Source organism: Rhyacophila brunnea, unplaced genomic scaffold (genome assembly GCF_057557595.1).
Source record: "Rhyacophila brunnea isolate RB1 unplaced genomic scaffold, BYU_Rbru_1.0 scaffold_228, whole genome shotgun sequence".
Classification (NCBI taxonomy): domain Eukaryota; kingdom Metazoa; phylum Arthropoda; class Insecta; order Trichoptera; family Rhyacophilidae; genus Rhyacophila; species Rhyacophila brunnea.
Genome location: NW_028232891.1, coordinates 106,135 through 128,251, shown reverse-complemented (window position 1 = coordinate 128,251; position 22,117 = coordinate 106,135). Strand labels below are relative to the sequence as shown.

Genomic DNA, 22,117 nt, shown 5'->3' with positions numbered 1-22,117 from the left:
TTTCGCAGTACAACCATCAAAGATTTGTTATTATCGTAGTATTATTATACGATTTTTATGCATTCGAAACGATTCATTGTGTTGGTTTGTAAACTTTCAACTGACAATACAGTACTCTCTCAGATACATTTCATCACTGTCACAACACCGTTGTATATTAAGCAAACACATTTGTCCTTAGTTTCAATAGTACCCAGTCTTCTTCACAATCACTGCTCAATTGATACATTCATTGTTTTTTACTCATTTTGGGGTAAAATATTTTTGATAAAAAATCAACTGCAGCGACGACACGTAATGTGGTGCAACACTAAAATTTAGACAGAACGGCGTTGCCAGCAAGAAAAATACGCACCTAATTCCACAATAATTTTTTTTTTTTTTTTTCCGACCATGTCCGATCCTAATAGGATCATATGGGCCTCCACAGAGTAGAGGTTTGTATTGACAAATTTTGTTTTTTACGAGAAATGGATGTCAGCCACTTGCTCAACCTATTAGGTCCATACCCTGACTCACACACAAATTGAAAAACAATATGTGTACTTGCCAGACCCAGGATTCGAACCCGAGACCCACGGCGTGATAGTCCAACGCTCAAGCCGCGTATAATAATATTATGTAACCTTCACTCACTGACAGTGGAATTAAAACTTATTCGTAAAATAACAATAATATGGTTATTCTGTTGCGATTTCAATAAAATTTATTTTCAAATAAATGTTATTTAATACTTTATAAAGTTTTTGCTTCTACCTGCCATCTTTGACCAGACATTATATTATTTTGTATACACGTTTTTTTGTGATTGTTCATCTAAATAATGATATAAAAATGGACTAAAGGTTAGGTACCTCACCTCCTCAGGCTAATGAATATACAACTTTTGTGTCTTCTTTTTCCAGATATGACAATTCTGATAATCAAATTCTGACGACTCTAAAGTGGAAAATTTGATAAAGAAGCTAAATGAGACATGAGTGGCCAAAGCGACCATTCCTAACCGCCCGCCTGTCTGATATGTACACATCTCTGATGCCCGTCTCACACAGCGTGCGAGACAAGCCGTGCGACAGAGTCATCTAGACGGCTGTATCTGTCTATCATTATTTTCCATTATTAAACTAACTTGTTATTTTTGTACTGTGGTTAATATTTACGAGCAATATTTGTAAAGCTAATAATAAGCATATTGCTTGCGATAATACAAGTTAAATAAAAGATATACTTACAAATAAAATAAAATTAAATACAATTTTTAATAGGTATTATTAAAATTTTATTAGTAATCATCTTGTCCATACCTAATCATCACCGTAGCCTATGTGTCCGATTTTTAGCCCATATTTCAATATTTTTAAAAATTTAAACTTCTTCAGGTCTGCAAAAGAAATAATATTTTTTATCAGAACACTCGTAATATATAATTCAAGTTCTCGGTTTGTTGTAGACATACAGATGATCGATTTGAATAGTGAATTGGTTATCAGTGTTATCACCATTCCTAAAGCTAAACTATACAACATAAGTACATAATTAAATAATATGATAATTATATGGTTGAGGTTATAATTTTACAAATGGATGTGCGGTGTTATCGACATGGGCTAACACTAAATAACGCCAATAACGAAAACTGATAAGTCCACCATTCAATATTAGTGGGAAATCACACATGTGCCGAATATGCATAGGTATGTTTACTAGCTAATTAACCCATATATGCAATAAGTTGGGTGTGTCAACATATTTTATGTTTATATCACTTTTAATTTAATAATTGGTTTCTGTAAATCTTTAGATTTTCAAATATTTCACATAGAATACGGAGGGAGGTATTTCTTGTTAGATTTTGCCTAATTGAGTTGAATTCGAGTGCTTAAAGTCAGACAACGTTATCTACAAAAAAGTTTTTTTTTTTTTTTTGAGATAACGTTATTTTACATTTATGGCTACATGATAGTCAAACAACGTTATGTCAATCTTTTCTAATTTCTTATTAAATCGTCAGTAAAGTTTAACGCTAACTACATAAGTTACCCTTGCTTTCATATTTTTTTAAAACTATCCCTATAAATTTTAACATCATCATAAGCAAGATAAATGTACAATACACAATAAATTATAAAATATTAACATTATGTTTTAAATAAACATATCCCTTGTTGAGTTACAAGAATCTAAAATAACGATTTTTGGCTCTCCTGTAAAGTTGCACTTTTGTAGATAGTGTTGTTTGACACTAAGCCCTCGAATTGACAAAAGATGAAATCTACAATGAATCAGGGGAATCAGTGCAACAAGTTAGAAAGAATTGTGGTGATTATTCATATAAGCTGCGCCCACTTTAACAAATCTCCACCCGGTGCAAAGGGTGGAGGTAGGCTGTTAAGATCTGACATAAATAGTGCACACTAAACTTTGTCAAACATACTTATTTGTTTTCATTGACCTGAGGAATACAAATTGACCGTCTGCAAATTGGTCAGTTTTTACAATAAAATTAAACCTTGCTTAAACGAAACCATCATAATATAGATTGTTTATTTCTGTGTTGATAGTAATTGACGTCATAGATTATAAGACACACATTGAATTCAGTGACACCAAAATTGGAAAAAAAATACTAAAATTTAAGTCAAAAACACGTCACAAGTATATTTGTTTTTACTGATTTGGAAGGGAGCTAAAAATTACCGGTATCTAACTGACAAAATGCTTTTTTTGGATATGAGTTCAGCATAATATCTGTTTTTGCTTAAAATATGCAAAAACCCATAATCCATACGCTCCTGTCAAGAATCTCGGTAACCGACTTGCAATAAAATCATACTTACGCAGGATGACGAAAAAGAGCCTGGTGGCGACTTGTTTCTTGGACAGACCGTAGGCCGGGTTGAATTCTCTCTCGACGATATCTTCCAATCTGAGCGGATGAACGCCGTCCTCCTTGGCTCTCATAACCATCATCAAGATCTTGGCCGGACTCCACAACTCTCTGAATGATACAAATTTAAGGACATTTTAGTGAAATAATATGTAAAATCGCAGGGTTTCAGACAATTTATACAGTAGCAAACGTCTAATAAATAAAACAAGATTTATCAAATGTTAGTACACTCCCAATTATCCGTGCACGAACAACGATATAATAGCTCATTAGAAAATCATTAAAATATGCGCTGCAAACAAACCAAAATCGCAGATTTTCTTAATACATAATGAGTATTAAACATGTTAAAATATTTGTCTGCATTAAAAATGTATTAGGTATTATGTAATACCATACTTAGTTGGGATTACCCATATTTTTGTTTATCCGTGCCGCCTCTCCCCACCATTAGCTCGGATAATCGGGAGTCTACTGTACATAAATATATACTGTTACCAATAGTTAAATGTGATTACAATACCAGACGAATGTGTCAATGCAAACGTTTGATGTTTTTAATTAACTATTTCTTTTATTCAACGAGTAATTCACAAGATTTAAGAATGTACTATTCTAATTATTGAACATACATAATTTTGAAAAACACTTCTGAGAAAATATATTATAACCAATAGAAAAAATCCTAAGAGAAGAATGCTGATGAGCAGGTATTTAAAAAAAAGGCCAATAGTTAAAATATGTCGCAATTAGTTCGTCGCCTTGTAGCATAGAGGGTAATGTGCGGACGGGGCGTAAACCCAAGAGATGCAGAGTTTGATTCCCTGCCGGGGTAGCTTACTTTTTTCAAAAAAGATTTTTTTCTATTGGTTATAATATATTTTCTCAGAAGCGTTTTTCAAAATTATGTATGTTTGAGGTTTTGTTTCCTTATAAAATAAAACTAACTGTACACTGGACTGTCTTGTCTGATCGAGCTATGTAGTTTTGAATGTGAAATAAAATGTCCTTGACGTCCATGTTTAAAGTCAGTCGTAGAATATAAAAAATGACGATAAATATAAACGAATTTATCTGACGAACGGAGCTGAATATTTGAAACCAATAGCTTCAATTCGAGGGCTTAGTGTCAAACAACACTATCTACAAAAGTGCAACTTTACAGGAGAGCCAAAAATCGTTATTTTAGATTCTTGTAACTTAACAAGGGAAATGTTTATTTAAAACCTAATGTTAATATTTTATAATTCATTGTGTATTGTACATTTATCTTGCTTATGATGATGTTAAAATTTATAGGGATAGTTTTAAAAAAATATGAAAACAAGGATAACTTATGTAATTAGCGTTAAACTTTACTGACGATTTAATAAGAAATTAGAAAAGATTGACATAACGTTGTTTGACTATCATGTAGCCGTAAATGTAAAATATCGTTATCTCAAAAAAAAAAAAAAAAACACTTTTTTGTAGATAACGTTGTCTGACTTTAAGCACTCGAATTGTTCTTTGGGGTTCCTCACACACAACAATCTGCTAGTGTATAGTGTAATAATGACAAATTGAACTTACTCCAACGTGATTTTTCTTTGGTTTATCACGACGTTGCCACCGAGAGACACCGGAGTCCTGTCAATGCTGCCATTGGCCGTTGATGAGCCAGTTAGGGTCAATCGCTCTTCCTTCACCAGCAGGCCACCACCGTCTCGCAGTAGGGTGTTTTCGTGTATCTGCACGACAGTGGTGGGTGACGGAATGTCCGTGGGGCATTGGTAGGACCACTCGAGCCCCAGAGGAAGGTTGGGCTGTTCAAACGGGTTCACTGTGGACGCCGGGGTCCTGTTATCGCTGCGATTGGCCGTAGAAGAGCCAGTCTTTTTCTTCACCACCTGAGGAGGGGTGGGCTGTTCAGACCGGTTCACTGTGGACGCCGGGGTCCCTCGTGCTCTAGCAGACTGAAATATTAGGATTGATTATTATGTTATCATTAAGAGGTCTTTGCTAAAATGTGTATATTCCAAATATTATTAACATGAACAGACACCTATTAGCCACTTTCCTTTTTGAAGAACTTACGAGTATGTATATCAGTTGTTCATAAAAATCAGTAAGTTGACCAGTGAAAAACTAAACAATTTTTTTAATGAAAAGTTGAAAAAAAATCCTATTAATGTCAGAATATCAGCCAGCATGCATTAAAACTACTGCAGAAAATCATGCCACGTGACATTGCCACACATTTTTTACAAACTGTGATTCAAGATAATATAATACGTATATTGCTTAGTTTCCACTTCTAAGATGACGCAATTATACTGCCGGCATCATCCAAATTTAGGATTGTTTTGAAGGAAGGTTTTGTGGTTTTAATTGTGATAAATAATCCTACTATAACCAGTGGGGGGGGATGCTCATCGTATACCAGGCCTGGACAAACTACGGCCAAAAAACTGTTGAAAAAAACGTTTCGTTTTTCTCATTAATTTGTTGGCTATTAGAGAATCATTCATTTTTTAATGTTGAAATTCCTTTTTCATGATAACAAATAATGTATGTGTGGGCGCTCACCATGATATCGTCAAAGTTGTTAATCTATTCAAGTACAATACATTGTAGAAACCAAAGTATGTTTAAGCATTTCGATAATATTGTAAACAGGCATCAAGCATTGCAGTCTACTGATTGAGCAAGAGGTCAAAACCCTAAAGCAATTTACCGATAACAATATTATTAGATTTGCATTTTAAATATTAGCATTTTGCAACATAGTCGAAACGACAATGTGTGCCAAGTAGCCCGTTTTCCGGATAACATATTAATTGCATAGGCCTTTACTTGAAGTGATTGACATCAGATTATGAACTCAAGTGCGACAATCGCACACAAATCATTCTTAACGTTGTCACCTCCGAAAGGGGGGGGGGGTAGGTATTTGCGCTGGACCCCCCTGATGATGAATGATATCGTCTGCTTCTTCTTTCGGGAACATGTTTATGTTGATTGACAACGCGGAAGTACAGGCGAAAACAGGGCGTTTATTGTTCGGAATATAAATACAATAAAGTACAGCGTACAAAATATTTAACAAAAATTATTTAAAAAAAAAAATTAAATTTAAAATGGCGGTGACGCCGGGAGCGCGGCGCCACAGCCGACGTCCGCAGAGACCAAAACCCGAATGACCCTAATAGGGGCTGGTAGGGCAGAGTAGTAGTAAACAATTCACAATTTTATTATTCTATCTCTGAAAAATGACAAAAACAGCCTCTGGCATATGTACCTGGCTTGTAAGTAGGTACCTCAGGTCTCATATTTCAGACCTTTTCTAGGTACATGCTTTGGAAAGGGGCTGTGAATTTCTTGGAATTATTACTACCTTCTGCATTTCTTTGCTTGTTAGCTACATATTTTGAAATATTTGAACTAGGTACAAATACATATTTTTTTAAAGTAATCTCAAATCAGATATTCTAGGTGCTAGGTACATTGTATGGCTGGGAACTTTGCTTCCAATATTGGTCAAAATTGGATGAAATAATGTAGGTAATAATATTAAAAAAATGATATTAATAATTATTACTATTTGCTTACGGGCTAGAAATTTGCCTCGCAGTCGATCTGTTCATGTTTGCATGAATCAGCCCAATGATGATTCAGGCCTCATGGCCTTGGATCCTCTGAGGATGCCATGGTTTAGGCGGTATCAACGTAACATCTCTGTCCGATTTGATTTGTAATTTCTGAGAAACGCATTAATTATTCAATTATTTAATTTGTCATTTTTGTACGACATTACATTCCTTTGCAAGCAAAATTTCAAATCAGTAATACGAGAAAGCATTTGTCTCTACCAGCTGTTCGTAGTAGCCATTTAAATAATAACCTTGTCTGTACTTAATTTATAGTGGAAGATAAAATGACAGGGTATTTACTTTTTTTCCTCGTAACATCATTCTGTATTTGTCATTTGAGTCAACCAACCTACCGTGACCTCCTTTATCGTTCCTATGTATGAATAAAAATGTTATTTTACTTGCGGCCCGCCCTTCATTTTCCATTTCTAATGAGGCCCTTCATCGAAAAACTTTGCCCAGGCTTGTCGTACACGCATGGCTAATTGAAATAAAAGAAGTCAAACCTCTCTTTCAACTGGGAATATGTCATTTGTCGTGTCAGTGTCCGACCGCTTGACGAGGCTCTTCTTGAACAAGGTGGATTGGCGTTGGGAGTATATCGGATGGACGTTCTTCTTCATGACTCTCGTCGCCGTCGTCGGGCTGGTGAGCAGCAGCTGACTGGTCAGACGAATGGGCAGAACGGTGAGATCCTGACGGGAAGTCAACTGGAGGGAAAAATTGCAACGTTACCACATAGTATAGAAATAAAGTATAATGCGGTTATACCTCAGTTGATCAGCTCTAGTTGATAAGAAGAGGTGTAGTTTTAATTAAAAAATGGTAAGATACGGTGGACATCAATGTCATGGCGTTGTATGCGATTACAGTACTACGCCCAGTGGTGGCCGGTGATTTTTTGGATTGTAATTTTTGAGGGTGAACTGGAAACTTACCTTATTGGAAAATTAAATCTATTCCGCGTTGTTTTTGATTTGACAAAACGTTATTGACGTTTGGGAAAATATCTGTATATTTTTTATTTTTAATGACACATGATGCGAGTTACTTAAATCTTTATTGGATTAGTTTTATGAAACGATTGTATCTCTTATAGTAGATAAATACCTCTTACTTTTAACGGAAGCCATCTTATTCTATATAAGTACATTAGGTATCTTTAGCAATTTTTACACTGTATGAATAATGATTATTATGAAACTGTACTTTGTGAAATAGTATTAAGATTTATAAGCTTATCACTAGAATTCATGAATTAATAATTTTATATTATAAATAACCGACATCAGTTCGCGTTTAGTCAACACACAGAATAATGAAATATTAATTTTCCAGAAATGCGGTACGTAGCAAAATTATTTTTATATTCACTGATTTAAATTAGGTTCATATAATTCAAAATATATTACCGACATTGTAATTCTTACCGATTTTAAATTTAGAAAATAATGAATTTTATTGTTTTTAGTTTTACAGGCATTTTACATTTAAGATTGCAAAATATGATACTAAACATAATTTGCCCGTGAACAGTAAGCTGCAGCGTCTATAATAACAAACCATAATTCAAATCTGTAATTGCTCTCTACTCAGACCAATGTGATGTCATTTTACCCGGTCTGCGCATGATATTCTGGAACTTACGCATGGCGAAAACAATTAGCACGGCTTAAGTCGTTTTACAGGGTAGTCAAACGATCCGTGCGGTTGGACAAGCGCAATTTTATGAACCGGCAAATTGAAGGGGCAGAGGAGGCAGCAAGCAGAAATGACACCAGGAAACTCTTCCGAATCACCCGTGAAGTCTGCGGCGACCACCGACTCCCAGAGCCATTCGTGGTTCCAGTGGAGCAATAGAGTCTGACACAGAATGCGTCAAGAAGATTTGGAAGAATCATTTCTGCGGAGTGCTGAACCGCTCACCCCCTTTGGAACCCCATTGACATATCTGCGGAAGCTTTACTTTTGGACATTCCCCGAGCGACCGACATTTCCGATTGCCCGCCCACGCACACCGAGATAAAATCGGCTGTGAAAAGGCTCAAGAACGGAAAGGCACCGGGGGGAGACGGGATTCATCCTGAATTCCTCAAGTATGGCTTGAGCGCAATCCTGCACCCTATGTTTCATCTGATGACAAAGGTGTGGGAAGAAGAGCGTTGCCCAAGGGACTGGGTGAACGGTAAAATCATCACACTTCTTAAAAAAGGTGACCATCTAAGCTGCGACAATTGCCGAGGCATTACGCTACTCAGTGTTCCGGGAAAGATTTTGGCAAACATCATTTTGATGAGAATAAGGGGCCCAATAATGCACGTCCTCAGGAAAAACCAAGCCGGGTTTCTAACTGGTCGAGCTTGTGCAGACCAAATCCACAACCTACGATGTCGTCTCCAGCAGAGCCATGAGCTGAACAGTCTGATGGCTTGCTGCTTTGTGGATTATGAGAAGGTTTTCAACAGTCCGCACCGCCCCTCTCTCTGGATGATACTGGGAGCATACGGGATCCCTCCCAAGCCGTAATCAAAAGCCTCCACGAGAATAGCGAATGCTGTGTCAGAATTGGAGATACTGTCACGGAATGGTTCGGGGTCACGACCGGAGTCAGACAGGGTTGTGTCCTTGCACCGTTTCTCTTTATCATTCTCTTTGACTTCATACTACGGAAGTCAATACCACCCGACCGAGGCATACCTGTTACCCCCACGGTGAAGCTATGCGACCTGGAATACGCCGATGATGCTGTCCCATTGGACAACTCAATCGAGGGCATTCAAGAGACAATCGACAGGTTGCATAACAACTCCTCTCGCGTTGGTTTGAAAATCAACGCAAAGAAAACCAACGTCTTGTGCAATAGCACCTGTCCTGATGCAGATTTGCCTCTGATTAGCGATGGACAAAACATCGAGAGCGTCGACAGCTTCAAGTACCTCCCCAGGTACACATCACGGGAGATGGCATTTTGCAGGAAGAGCTCGCTACCTGGATGGGAATGGCTGGAGCAACACTCAACTCGATGCAAAATGTCTGGGACCCACGATTGTACTCGGTCAAAACCAAATGCCGCCTATTCGACGCTTGCATTCTGACGGTGCTGCTTTACGGTAGCGAATCATGGCACCTTACGAAGACTCAGAGCAACCGTATACTGAGCTTCGAAAACAGATGTTTGCGGCGAATACTGTGGTATGACTTTAGGAGCAACGAGGAGATAAGATAACGCACCAAGCAGCCTCTCATCACGCTGAAAGTGAAGAGGCGATGTTGGACCTGGCTCGGCCACGTGCTGCGGATGCCAGAAGAGAACTTTAACCTGGCTTGCCTGTTCTTCAAGCCGACCGGATTTCGGCGACCTGGAAGGCCACAAAATACAATCTACAGAGTGTATACAGCGGAGCTACGGGATGCTGGTTTGACCTGGAACGAAGCAAGAAGACTGGCGAGCGACAGGGATTCTTGGAGGCGCCGCGTGGTGTCCGTATGCTCCAGCTAAGGGGCGGATATGGCCAAAGAAGAAGAAGAAGTTGTTTTATAATTTATAATTTCAGTGAGGATGATGTATACTGTGCATAGTGGCTGTATTATCGCCTATTGGCAATATGGGCATATCGGAACCTATGAAGAAAAAATATGATTTACGATGTTTCATAGCAATGCAAGCAGTGCAGTGCACTTGTATGGTGTTAGACCAGCCGCCGCTGATTACATGAACTTTTTGCATGGTGGCAGTATTGCAACGGTTCCAGAAACGACCGCGATGACGTGTATGTTGGCGATTCTTGAGGGATGTTGAAGAAAGTGGTTACAATGAGGAGGTGTACATAATAAAATATGAGGGCGAAAAGATCATCTAGAATGGAATCAGCCCGGAGAGGCCCTCGCCCAGCGCCGGATTGATAGTCATGCCGATAGTGACTCACGCATCTTGTTCTGTGGTGACTAGTCCGAAGACGCTTCTCCATTTCATCCGAAGATAGTTTTGTCTGTCGGTCCAAAATCAGACCACTCCGTTTCCGCTTCACGGCCCGGCGGACGACAACTTCCACAGGTTCCAAAATCATGTCCTGAAAACAGATTATTAAAATTCAATTGAAAAATATACCTTTACAATCGTCCTCTGTTGAATTGAATTGATAAAATCACATTCTCTTATACTTTTGACTTAAATTTGTACAGTAATAAAATCGCCTGCAGAACAATCTCTTATTATAATATATTCATTTGAAATATGTAGTTGCGCTGCATATTGAGCAAAAAAATATATCTATTTGCTGTTGCTTGTTGGCGATCTTCAAATTTTGTGAAAAATGGTTAAGTGGTCATGCAGCATTAAAAATATAAAGAAAATGATAATAGTTACCTGACCAACTGGCTCATGACGTGTTGCCATTGGAGTGATTTCAACATTGCTGAAACTAATGACAAAGAATAATTTTTTTTTGTTCTATAATACCTGTGAGCTTGATCGCTCTTAGCTATATTATAATAGAATTGGCGCTAAAGTTGGTACGATTCATGAACTACAAGCCATACATAGCTATTTTTAGGGTAGGATATCAATTTTATCTGCGAAAGGAAAAGGGAGAGAAGTCAAAAAATTTTAAATGGGATTTGAATTATGCCAAATTAAATATAAAATACCAAAGATTTAACGCAAAGCTATCTATCTGTCCGAATTATTAAATTAACAATAAATAGTTGATATTAATTTCATAATGAAGAGAAATTTAGCATTTTTTGTGATTTTCCGAAAAACAGTAAATTGATAGAATACCCTTCACGTAACCTCGCAATATGGAATAGATTTTTTTGAATTATTTTGAATACTGACTTTTACTAATACAATGATACGGAGTGCGTATTACACACAAATCTTGTCACTGTGTTCAATTGCAACGGTACGTAGAGGTTACTCTACTTTGTTGGATTTAATTAGAGCGCAATGCACAATACGCAGTTTTCAGTTATCGCGAACAATGTACGCATGATAGAATTCGCGCAAAATGCTGAGACTTCATTGACAAGGAGATACGCAATACGCAAGATATGATGAGCCAGAATTTAGATTGACCCCTGATTACCGTACCTGTTTACACCAGTGTTAAACGCTGTTTTAGATAATATATGGATACAATATTTCTGTGAAATGGCAAACAAAATAATATATCAGGTAATGTCAAGTGTTATCAAATGTCGAAGAAAGATGCTGCATAATTTTTGCCACATGTTTGTGATACCTAATAAAGTTATAACGACATGACTTATGCTTGCACTCAACAAAAAAGCATTCTAATTTGTCCCATCACAAAAATAATAAGTAGATCTATGAAACCATATTATTATACTGTATGTTTCGGTCACCGGTGTTTTACGGATCGTTTCGCAACTAGCGTGTAGTGTTAAATTTGAATGTTTGGAGATTTATGCGGGAGAGTAGGTACAGTAGTAAGGTAATAGATTTTTGAATTATTGCTTCTACCTCTTGAATTTGGACTTACTAGAAATGGTTTAAACAGGTATTTCATGAAAAAAACAAAGTTATAGGAAAAAAAATAATAGGAGCAGGAATACTTGGACTAACGTTTGAAGATCAGGAATATTTTGGATTTCCGGAAGGTTCATCATCGACACATCTAGAATAAGGAAATTCAAAAGATACACAGGTTAATATGGCACTGGCAATGCAATTATTTATCAAATCAATGTCATTTTTGAAGTTATATATCTTTTGGCACGCCTGGTAGAGAGTGAAATTGAGAGCTGCGCACGCACAATTGCAATTCCTTACGTAAACAGAGGATTAAGCGTCAGAGTGATAGTTGTTACTTTAAAAATTAAAAAAACCTATATGTATGCTTTTTAATCAAAACTTTATTCATTTTATTAAATATTTTTTATCGTATTTTCTACTTACGTTTTTTTGTTTTGTTACAACAAAGAAGTATAACTTCTAACACATAAGTCTACTCTCTACTACTACTACTCTACTACTACATAAGTAGACGCACCAATTTTTTAACACAAAAAACAATTTTACAGAATACCTACTGAGAATGAATGAGCGATGAATGAAAATAAAACACAATATTATGTAATAAATAAAATTAACGATAGTATGCTGAACATGAAAAGAAAAATTATTTTATTTATCGATACAAAATAGGTATCTTGGTATGTGATAAAATCAAAAAAATACCCCCTACCCTTCTGATAAGATTTTATTATATTTTTAATTATAGGTATATGAATGGTTTATAACCCAAAAAAGTTTGCTTAGCATAAAGAATTCAAGTATTATAGAATTAACAAAAATCTTGTTTCAAAACCTTGTGAGGGCCCCATGATGGCAAAGCGGTTACACACCGGGCTTCTGGCAAATTTACATGTTGTTTTTCGACGTGGCTAACATCCATTTCACGTAAATGCAAAAATCAATTATGATCGCCTATATTTACAATTAACGTCCACTTACTGACCTACAATAATTCATATCCAGTGTGCAAAGTGGAAAGGATCAATGGAACGCTAGGATACGAGAGACTGAGCATGACAGAGGGCATACCTGCGCCTGCGATTGCACTGCGAGTCCTCTCGGTGGTGGTTTCCAGCATGTCATCGATGGGGTGGTCGGTGATGATTTCCAGCAGGTGGTCGGTGGGCCTATTAAGCAACGTGGTGTTGAAAGTGCTGCCCTCCATCAGGGAGCGGGGATCGTCTCGCATCTCCTCCACTGTAGCGTTCAATGCAAACGGTGGGTCGTTCTCATCGCCGAATCCATACTACGGCAAAAGAATATATGGAATAGTGAACGACTACTAAGATTAATGTTTAAATTAGCCACAACTTTGCATTTGCATTGTGGATTTATTCATAGCAAATTCGCATCTTCTGCATCTGTCACAATATTAGGTTCAGGCAGTTATTTCATTAGGTACCATTAAATTTAATGGTTAGTATTGTGTTTAGAGTGCTGTGAAGAGCTTACATCAGTAATGATTTCAGGCATTGGGGGTGGGGAGTCCGTCAGGGTGATGATGACAGGCATTGGGGGTGGGGAGTCCGTCAGGGTCATGATGACAGTCATTGGGGGTGGGGAGTCCGTCAGGGTAATGATGACAGGCATTGGGGGTGGGGAGTCCGTCAGGGTGATGATGCTGGCGGTCTCCATGTCACTCATCATCAACGTCGTCTGAAAATAAGAAAAAAAAATCAGTTAAATATTCAAGACGACAAACATAAATGATGAAGACAACTTTTTTTGTTTGGCAGAACCCTTGGAACATTTTCTAGAATCTCGAGGAACCCCTACTTGGCAGCAGTAGACAATGAGTGACATACCCCTTACTATTTTTAGTCTATAAATGTAAATGTATCAGCGCTGCAGGCAAACATTTTTTTGGGATGCTATTGGGCCGGATAGTAAACATACACCTAACAATAAATCATTACTGGTGAGTAATTTTATTATAACGTCATCATGCAAAATTGCTTTGACAAAAATAAAATGAAAAGTGCTCGTGGATTCCTCAATGTTAACTTTAAATTTAAAAAAAGGCTACGTAAAGGCTGTTGGATTCATATCCCAATTTCAATTACGACGACGTAACTGCCAGGACAGTGATAATAATAGCAGCATAAAAAATTCAGTCAGAAACAAAAAATGACACATGCATGTGCTAAACAGCTAGCCTACCTTGGCTTTTCAAGGGTTGGCACATGTTATGTTCTTAATTAATCAATACTTGTTTTTTAATTCATCGATAATGTTAATCTACCTAGATACATACCTACTTTTATCTTTGAAATAGTTAAAATGTAGGATTATAGATCATTGCTTTCTAATCAATCAGTAATGTATATATACCTTAATTAGACGCTTATATTTTTTAATGGTAAATAATTAAATGTTGGTAATGTTTAAATAGGTACTACTTTCAATTTGCAAAATTCCACATATGTAGTTAAAAATGTTTGTAAACATTTTTTTCTCTTCAATAATAGAGTTATTTATGTTGACCGCTGTTTTGGGCCATAAACCTGTTATCAGAACGACACTGAGATTACTAACTAAAGTGATCTTAGTGTCTTTCTGAATATGGGTTCTTGGCCCGTAACAGCTTTCAATATAAATAACTCAATTATCATAGGATTAACAGAAAATTTTGTTTTAAAACCATTATAATTAAAATCTACCACGTAAATGCCAGTTCAATTAATAAAAAATTTTCATCAAATAATATTGTTTAATTAATCAGTTATGTATGTATTTAAGTACGTAATTTCAATATTTTAATAAGACTTTATTATTCAGCATTATTTCTTTCACAAATACCATGTCAGTGACCTTACCACTTTGTTTGTGTCATGTTCAAACTGTGTATTTTCAATATAACCATCCCGTTTTTATGCAACAAAAAAAATCATAATTGTTAGGGAAACACGAGTACATTTTTTGTGAACAATTTTTATTGATATATTATATACTTACTTACAAATAACTTCAATTTTAAATTATTTTTTAGTAAGAAATTCAATTACTTATTGATTTTTGCTTAAGGGCGGACGTGCTCAGCGTGGGTCAAAATGGAGCTTTTATTCTATTTTCAAAGCATGATCCTGGACATTCCTTAAATGTTGTAGACAATCTATTTATACAATTTTGAAGCCTTATTATCCTTTATATTTATTTTAAACATTTGATGACTGCATAAAGTATTTTTATTACATAAAATAGTATTCTTATAAACCTCTCGCTCTAATGTTTTAGAATATTTCATATTTCAGTACATAACTTGCAGTGAGTGGTGTTAAAATTTTTTACGTTTATTAATTTTTAAACGCATTTATAAAACCATCAGTATAATTTATATCGACATTATTATAGTGAAATATTTACGATACAAAATTATATTGATAATCTCTGTGATACCAAACACGGTTACGTACATGTTCAAACACGCGCGTTAACATGTTCTTACTCCCTACTTCAGTTTTAGTTTGTCGATTTTGGAACATTAATGTATAGAATATTAATAATTGATTCCTTAATTAGTGTACTGGCCTAACGGTATGTAATGTATTAGAATAACTATTATAAATTGTTTTTTTTTATAATTCTATTTGCTTTTCTATTGATAGCATCTGATATATTATATTGAGCATTTCTTATATCCATCCACCGTGTTCGTCTAGGATCAACGGGTTCAGGCCATACACAATTATTCATATAAAATCTTGTCAGCTGTGATTCCATTTTATGTATCCGAAAGCCGTCATCTTTAAAAATGTACCGCTCATGATTTGCCCATGAATAATACAAAGCCACCCTCAAAGAATACAGTTCAGTATGAATTATCTTTTAGATTAACGTGCACAAAAATCTAATAATATTATTTTTGATTTAAAGCAACTTATAAAATATGCGGCAACCCTGTGACTTATGTATTGTGTGGCTTATTGAACAATATGTAGGTACTAAATATTATGGGAGTCAAATAATGTTCCGAGAGAAACGAAATTTTGTAAAAAAATACGTCTGAAAATAGGATAACATACATGAAACGTACTACGTGTTTTGGTAATATAGCGTCACTAATTCATTAATGAGTATTATTATTTATAGTATTAAATGAATGTTGTATTATAATAAAAACTTATTTTTATTGAGCAGTATAATATATTATTTTGCGAGAAAAAATCATCCAAAATTGGCTAATCAAACTAAAAATATGGCTTTAAAATCTTTATTTTTCTGATATTAAAAAAAATACGTGGGTTAATCAATGAAATGTTATTCTACCATACAATCTATACCTCCAAAACTATTATTAAGTTCTACAGCCATTGTGGGGTGAGAGTCATTTTGGCCAATTTCAAAAACAGGACCGACTATTTGTCATTTATTTTTGAAAGTAAACGCGATTCGTAAAATTTAAACGACACTAATAGTTGCATTAGAATACTACTTATCAGATTTCAAATAAATAAAGAGTTAATAATTGTCTATCAATTCGTTTTAACCATGCTTGGTATTTCCACATTTCCGAGAAGACAGGAAAGAACGGGTCCAATGGCCCTAAACCTTATTTTACTCTATTATCAAATTGGCTTCACAGCAAAACTAACCTAAGGCTATTGTAACCGCCAACATCCTGTCTGAAATCGAAAATTTACTTAGGCTTCTGCACCATTTATCTGCTATGAACTTTACAATCCATGTAGGTAGTACGGTTGGATCCGCATTAAAATGAATGTTTCTTCAAGCAATGTATATAATAAAAAAAATGTCTTACTAAAACCATTTCGAATTATTATTTATTACCATTGTAAAGACTAAATAATGAGTAAAATTGGATAATGAATCATTAATAAAAACAAGGTCTCATTTATAGAATCATGAATTTAACTTTGAAGTTGATTCATTCAACTTGTTTACCAGAAACCTAACCCAACTGCGTACGCTGCAAACATACCCACTGTGTGTATAGCATGCATAAGTTGGGATTAAATCTAGCTAGGTTGCATATCTAACTGCAGAGAAATCCAAATCTGCAGGAGACTCTCTGCCATCCATCGAGCTGATAGAATCGCCGGCGATTTGATGTTTACCGGGTGTGTGTGTTGATAACTTCTGTTTGAATATCTCTATACTTTCCGTCTTGTGTTCTTCATCAAAATTATATCAAAAGTTAAAATGAAGAACAATCCACTGTGAGACCTGAAGTAGGTATCAACCTACTTATATCTAGATATTTTATTGATCACTATTCGACAACGCAAATTGAATACCTATGCTAAAAAAATATATTAAATTTTTAGTCTTACCATCTGTTCGTCTGCTTCAACGGACGGTACTTCGAGACGTTGTTTCTTAGTGGTCCTGAAACATTTTACACATTGTTGTAGTCTAGGTACGTTTCTTTTCAATATCAATAAAGGTATAACTACCAGTGGTGAAAACTCCATAGGCACTAAATAATTAGGTAGGTGTTTAAAAAAAACATACATGAGATTACGCTAGTGTGAATTGATTTATTATTCCCTCTGTTTGATGTTGAAAACCTTCTAAAACGCTTAATAAAGCTTAAATGTATGAAGTTGAAGCAAAAAAAGGACCACTTAATTAGCTGCAGGTGACTGCATTGCGAGCTCATTTGAAGAGAATTTCACACTTGTACTGTGAAATTTATTTGCCAATTTGCAGAGCTTGTAAAGAGACAATCCGTCACGATAAGTGTAGATCAGGGAACTCAGAAATAATGGGAACTGAAATACACAACGGGTAAGGCGATAGCAGTTAACCGACTCGAGTAAGGAAGAATCCGGGTTAAACTTACACACGTGTTAAGAACACGTTTTACGTCGAATACTAAAAACTGCTCTCGGTTTATGCATTTACGCTCATTTAATGTTGGTGTATTACACACACTATTGCACGTGCATAATGTGTGCTTAATTTTCGTAGGATACTCACACATTCGAAAGCCTGCTTCACCATGCGGCGTATTGAATATTGCCCATCGGTATTCTATTTATTATCCGTTCTGTGGTGTAGATAGATAAGCAAGACCGTTTATAACTGCGTTATTCAAGCGTTTACTAAATAATTTCAAATGTCAAACAGAAATAACGTATCAGGCTCCTTTTATTTACAGTCCAATACGGTGCAATGCACATTCACATTCGACTCGACGCTATTGTCCCAACTCAGAAATGTCAACGAAGCACACAAACGAGACTTAATCCACAGTATCGAAACGTCAAACTCAACGAAACAATGGCACTTAATAATAATATTAGAAATATAGAGTATATTTTTCAATTAGACAGTGTTTTAATTATTGGAAGGATATTTCTTAACCTGAAATGTCATTTAATTATGATTTAAATCCCTATGGATACTGTATGTGGCCACAGTGACTTTTTGAACTTTTTGATAGTATAGCGACTTACATGCTGAGAACAAATGATTTTTCCAAACAACAGCGTTGCATCTCAACATTAAGTCATATATCATGTTTTGTGAATGTCAACAAATTACATTGACCAAATCAACGTGCAGTCATGGTGAACTGAGCGATTAGCTCCGCACTTTGAGAAATAAGAAAACATCCTTCAGTTTATTCTGAAGTTAAGCCGAATATGAAAGAAAAAAATATTAAAATCACTGTCTAAGTGTGTATTGTTATTCTTTTCATTTCTATAAATTTTTGTGTTATTAGTTATATATTATTTAGGACTACGAAAATAATTACTTTTTTGGCTTAATTGTCACTGAGTCAAACTGAGATACGTCAGCTGAAAAAAAAAATCATACATTAGTAATCCAATTAGTACTAGCATGGTTATGCGTAAGCATCGCATGCATGCCTGCGTGTGTGTGTATTATGGCATATAAAAGGTATAGAATGGGTATAGAATATATCGACCCTTAATCGGCAGAACAACGTAAGCGACACTTTTTGGTAAATTGCGTTTTAAATGGAGAACTGTTCAATATCACCTAGCGCATAAGTGACAAAAATATTAGAGCCCGATCTCAATCGCGTGATATTTTTTTTGGGTCTGTGCCTTTTAGCGTTTGAACTTGTATCGCATTATAAAGTAGAGCAAAACAACGTAACCGACGTTATTTGATAGTGTAAGCTACGGTACGGTTTATTCGGTGGTCCGTCTGGTAGTGAGTTGTGCGAAAACCGATTTGGGAGCAAAGCTCGCGCCGTCCAGTAAAACTGGCTGAGATAAAATAAACCTGGTAATAGAGTTTATTAAACAATAATTACCCGCCGTTACATCTCACTACTGTCGGAATAATCTACGAAGAATAGTATCTTCCTATAGATTTTTGAAATGTTAAAAATGTATACTGAAAATTTGGATTCTTTGAATGAATCCACTAATGTCGTGATTCGGAATGTTTTCAGAAACGTATTTAATAGACAGTAAGTTCAACTTGGGTTTTCATCTACCAAAAAAGATAATAGTGTTCTTTTTGCGAGAAAGTAACAAATATGTCTGGTGACGAGAGACTTCGGCTAATTGAAACGGATACTTACAAATGTCCCCTTACCGTAAAGGATAAATGCAAGGAGATGTTCTTTAATGATCTGGCCAAAAGTAAAAATCACAATGACATTTTGTGCGCAAGTTTTGACCTCGAGAAGGTGCTAAACACTCCCTAGTCGAAATACGCATACTATAATGAAAGTATCTACGAAAGTGGAACAAATAATGGATACTGCTTTTTATGGAGTGAAACTGATGGTAAACGTGGCAGTAATGAGATCTCGGTAATCATGCACAAATCTTTGGACAGGACTGACAAAGCGGGAAAAAATCAAGGAATTATTATACTGTGATTGGTCAGAATAAGAACCGGGCAACACTGGGTATGCTATCTTATTTTATGAAAAATTCAACTTTCATAGAATTGATAGAAATACATTTTCTATTACCAGTGGGTCTATTCTGTATTTATCGACCGCTAAAGTGATAAAGTGATAAATATTATCAAACTTAGAGTAGGTTTGTATTATAGAATTAGCACTTATTGTAACAATTACAATACGTTGATTATAATTGTTGCAATAAGTACTAACACTTTTATATAAACCTACCCTAAGTTTGATAATATCTATCACTTTAGCGGTCGATAAGTATAGAATAGACCCACTGGTCGTACTACGATGCCGGTCGATTCCATTCATGCGACAATTGAGTCATTTATATAGTAGTTTGGGCACTATCAAAATGACCCACCATCATTTCCAACGCTAGGTCATCATGTCATATGCAGAATTCCGTGACTGGAAATCTTTCGCTGCTACTTGCATTCCTTCAAAGTTCAAGATTAAATTTGGTGAATTATGAAAGGCATAATTTAAAAAACTTACCAAATATTGTACCTACTCTGGTGACAGTAGGACTAAACTGTTAGACCTAGAAAATGTCATCAGATCCCGATCAAGTGCTGTGATGCTTTAAGCGCAGCCACCCTTGCTGTATAGTGCTAAATCACCAATATCGGAAATCCAGTATAACGAGTAACAGTATAAAAGTCTCTGTGTTAAATGTAATATCTCTCAGAGATGACGGATGAGTTTATGAAACTGCCACATGGATTATCAGTGGAAGATACTTTACCGGAATCCGATCAGGAAGATGTGAATGAGGATAATACAGCGATTACTGCTTAAAAAATGTGGGACAATAATTTTTTTGTAAAACTGAATAGTTCATTACAATTTTATTTTATCATAATTAGTAGGTCCCCATATTTAATTATGTACGAGTAGATACGTACCTATTTCATTTTGAAAAATAACAATACCTGATAATATTAATAATATAAGCGAAACCTTAAAAATACCAATCATTTATTTTTATTTTACCTATATGTGAATAAGTATCTACAAGCAAAAATAATAATTTAAAAAGTCAAAATATTTTAAATTTATTTAACAACGTCCCCTTTCGTAAAATAAATGGGTGATTATGTTATTTATTTTAATACTTAATTAGTAATGCCCTGTGATGATAATTAGCATGAAATTTATAAATAAAAACGACTACGCCAAATAGCGTAAGCGACATGCCTGGAAAAAATATCGTGTCATAGACATAAGCAAAACAGCGTTACCGCCACTATCTCGAAAACTAAAAGCACTAATGCAATTGTTTTATAATTTCCGTATAGGCAGTAACCAATTATTATTAACCACATTAACAGAATTCATTTTTGGAACTAATTACGGAAATAATTTAAAAAAAACCTTCTCCTGTAAAATTTATGAATTGTCGCTTACGTTGTTCTGCCGATTAAGGGTCGATATAATGTTACTTTACGGCTCACTTGTTATTCAAAAACATGTTATCAATAATGAAGAATGACTTTTCACATTTGTTAGTAGAGCTCATAACCTTGTGTCGGTCGTACAACAATATTATTATGTAACAACACGTGTGAATTCCCGTTTCTTCTTTCATCACATTTTTCCCAGATTCTTTTCAACGATTAAAATCAAAAATGTGAATGTGTTGTATGCTGCAGTGTAAGAGTGGAAGCTAGGGGATGTATCTTCCATACAGCGATCGTGACCACTTAATACATCAGAAATACTCAGTCATGATAATAGATGACACCGATGACAGTACAGTACAAGGCCAGTTCAATGACCAATCAGAGCTCACTCATGGCCCAGCCAATCAACACTCGAGCTGCGAGACTATTTGTCACTGATTTCATGTCATTATTTTCAAATTTCATGTCAATTCTACATGTTATTTTCAAAACAAAAACAATCGTGCAATATTATTCGAGTGGACTGACATTGATGTAAATAAAATAAAATATAGTATAATATTATCTTATAGTGTCAGAATAATATTGATATTCGGTATTTTTAAACCGTACTGATAAAAAGGTTTTACAATTCGTACTGCTGATAATAAAATAAATTAATGGGCAGTCTACTTTTATTATATTATGTTTATATACACTTGTACATATACACAGATAGAGTAGCAATTAGTTTAACACTTCAGCTCAGCAAAAGATACCAGATTCTGCTTTTGCAAGTTTATGCGCACA

General features: G+C 35.4%; 1 protein-coding gene across 1 annotated transcript in view; it reads right to left on the bottom strand.

The window, feature by feature from the left end:
• Positions 1–1,926: 1,926 nt before the first annotated feature.
• The window catches only part of LOC147069876 (uncharacterized), a 36,982-nt gene continuing 16,791 nt past the window's right edge, over positions 1,927–22,117 (bottom strand). The window contains exons 9-17 of the mRNA XM_085950090.1: positions 18,783–18,825; positions 17,353–17,407; positions 13,514–13,717; positions 13,091–13,307; positions 10,889–10,943; positions 10,449–10,592; positions 7,029–7,232; positions 4,463–4,845; positions 1,927–2,998 (exon numbers count right to left, since the gene is read on the bottom strand). Coding sequence (XP_085806216.1) covers positions 10,586–10,592; positions 10,889–10,943; positions 13,091–13,307; positions 13,514–13,717; positions 17,353–17,407; positions 18,783–18,825 — 581 coding nt within the window. The 3' untranslated portion in view covers positions 1,927–2,998; positions 4,463–4,845; positions 7,029–7,232; positions 10,449–10,585. The remainder of the gene's footprint in view (positions 2,999–4,462; positions 4,846–7,028; positions 7,233–10,448; positions 10,593–10,888; positions 10,944–13,090; positions 13,308–13,513; positions 13,718–17,352; positions 17,408–18,782; positions 18,826–22,117) is intronic.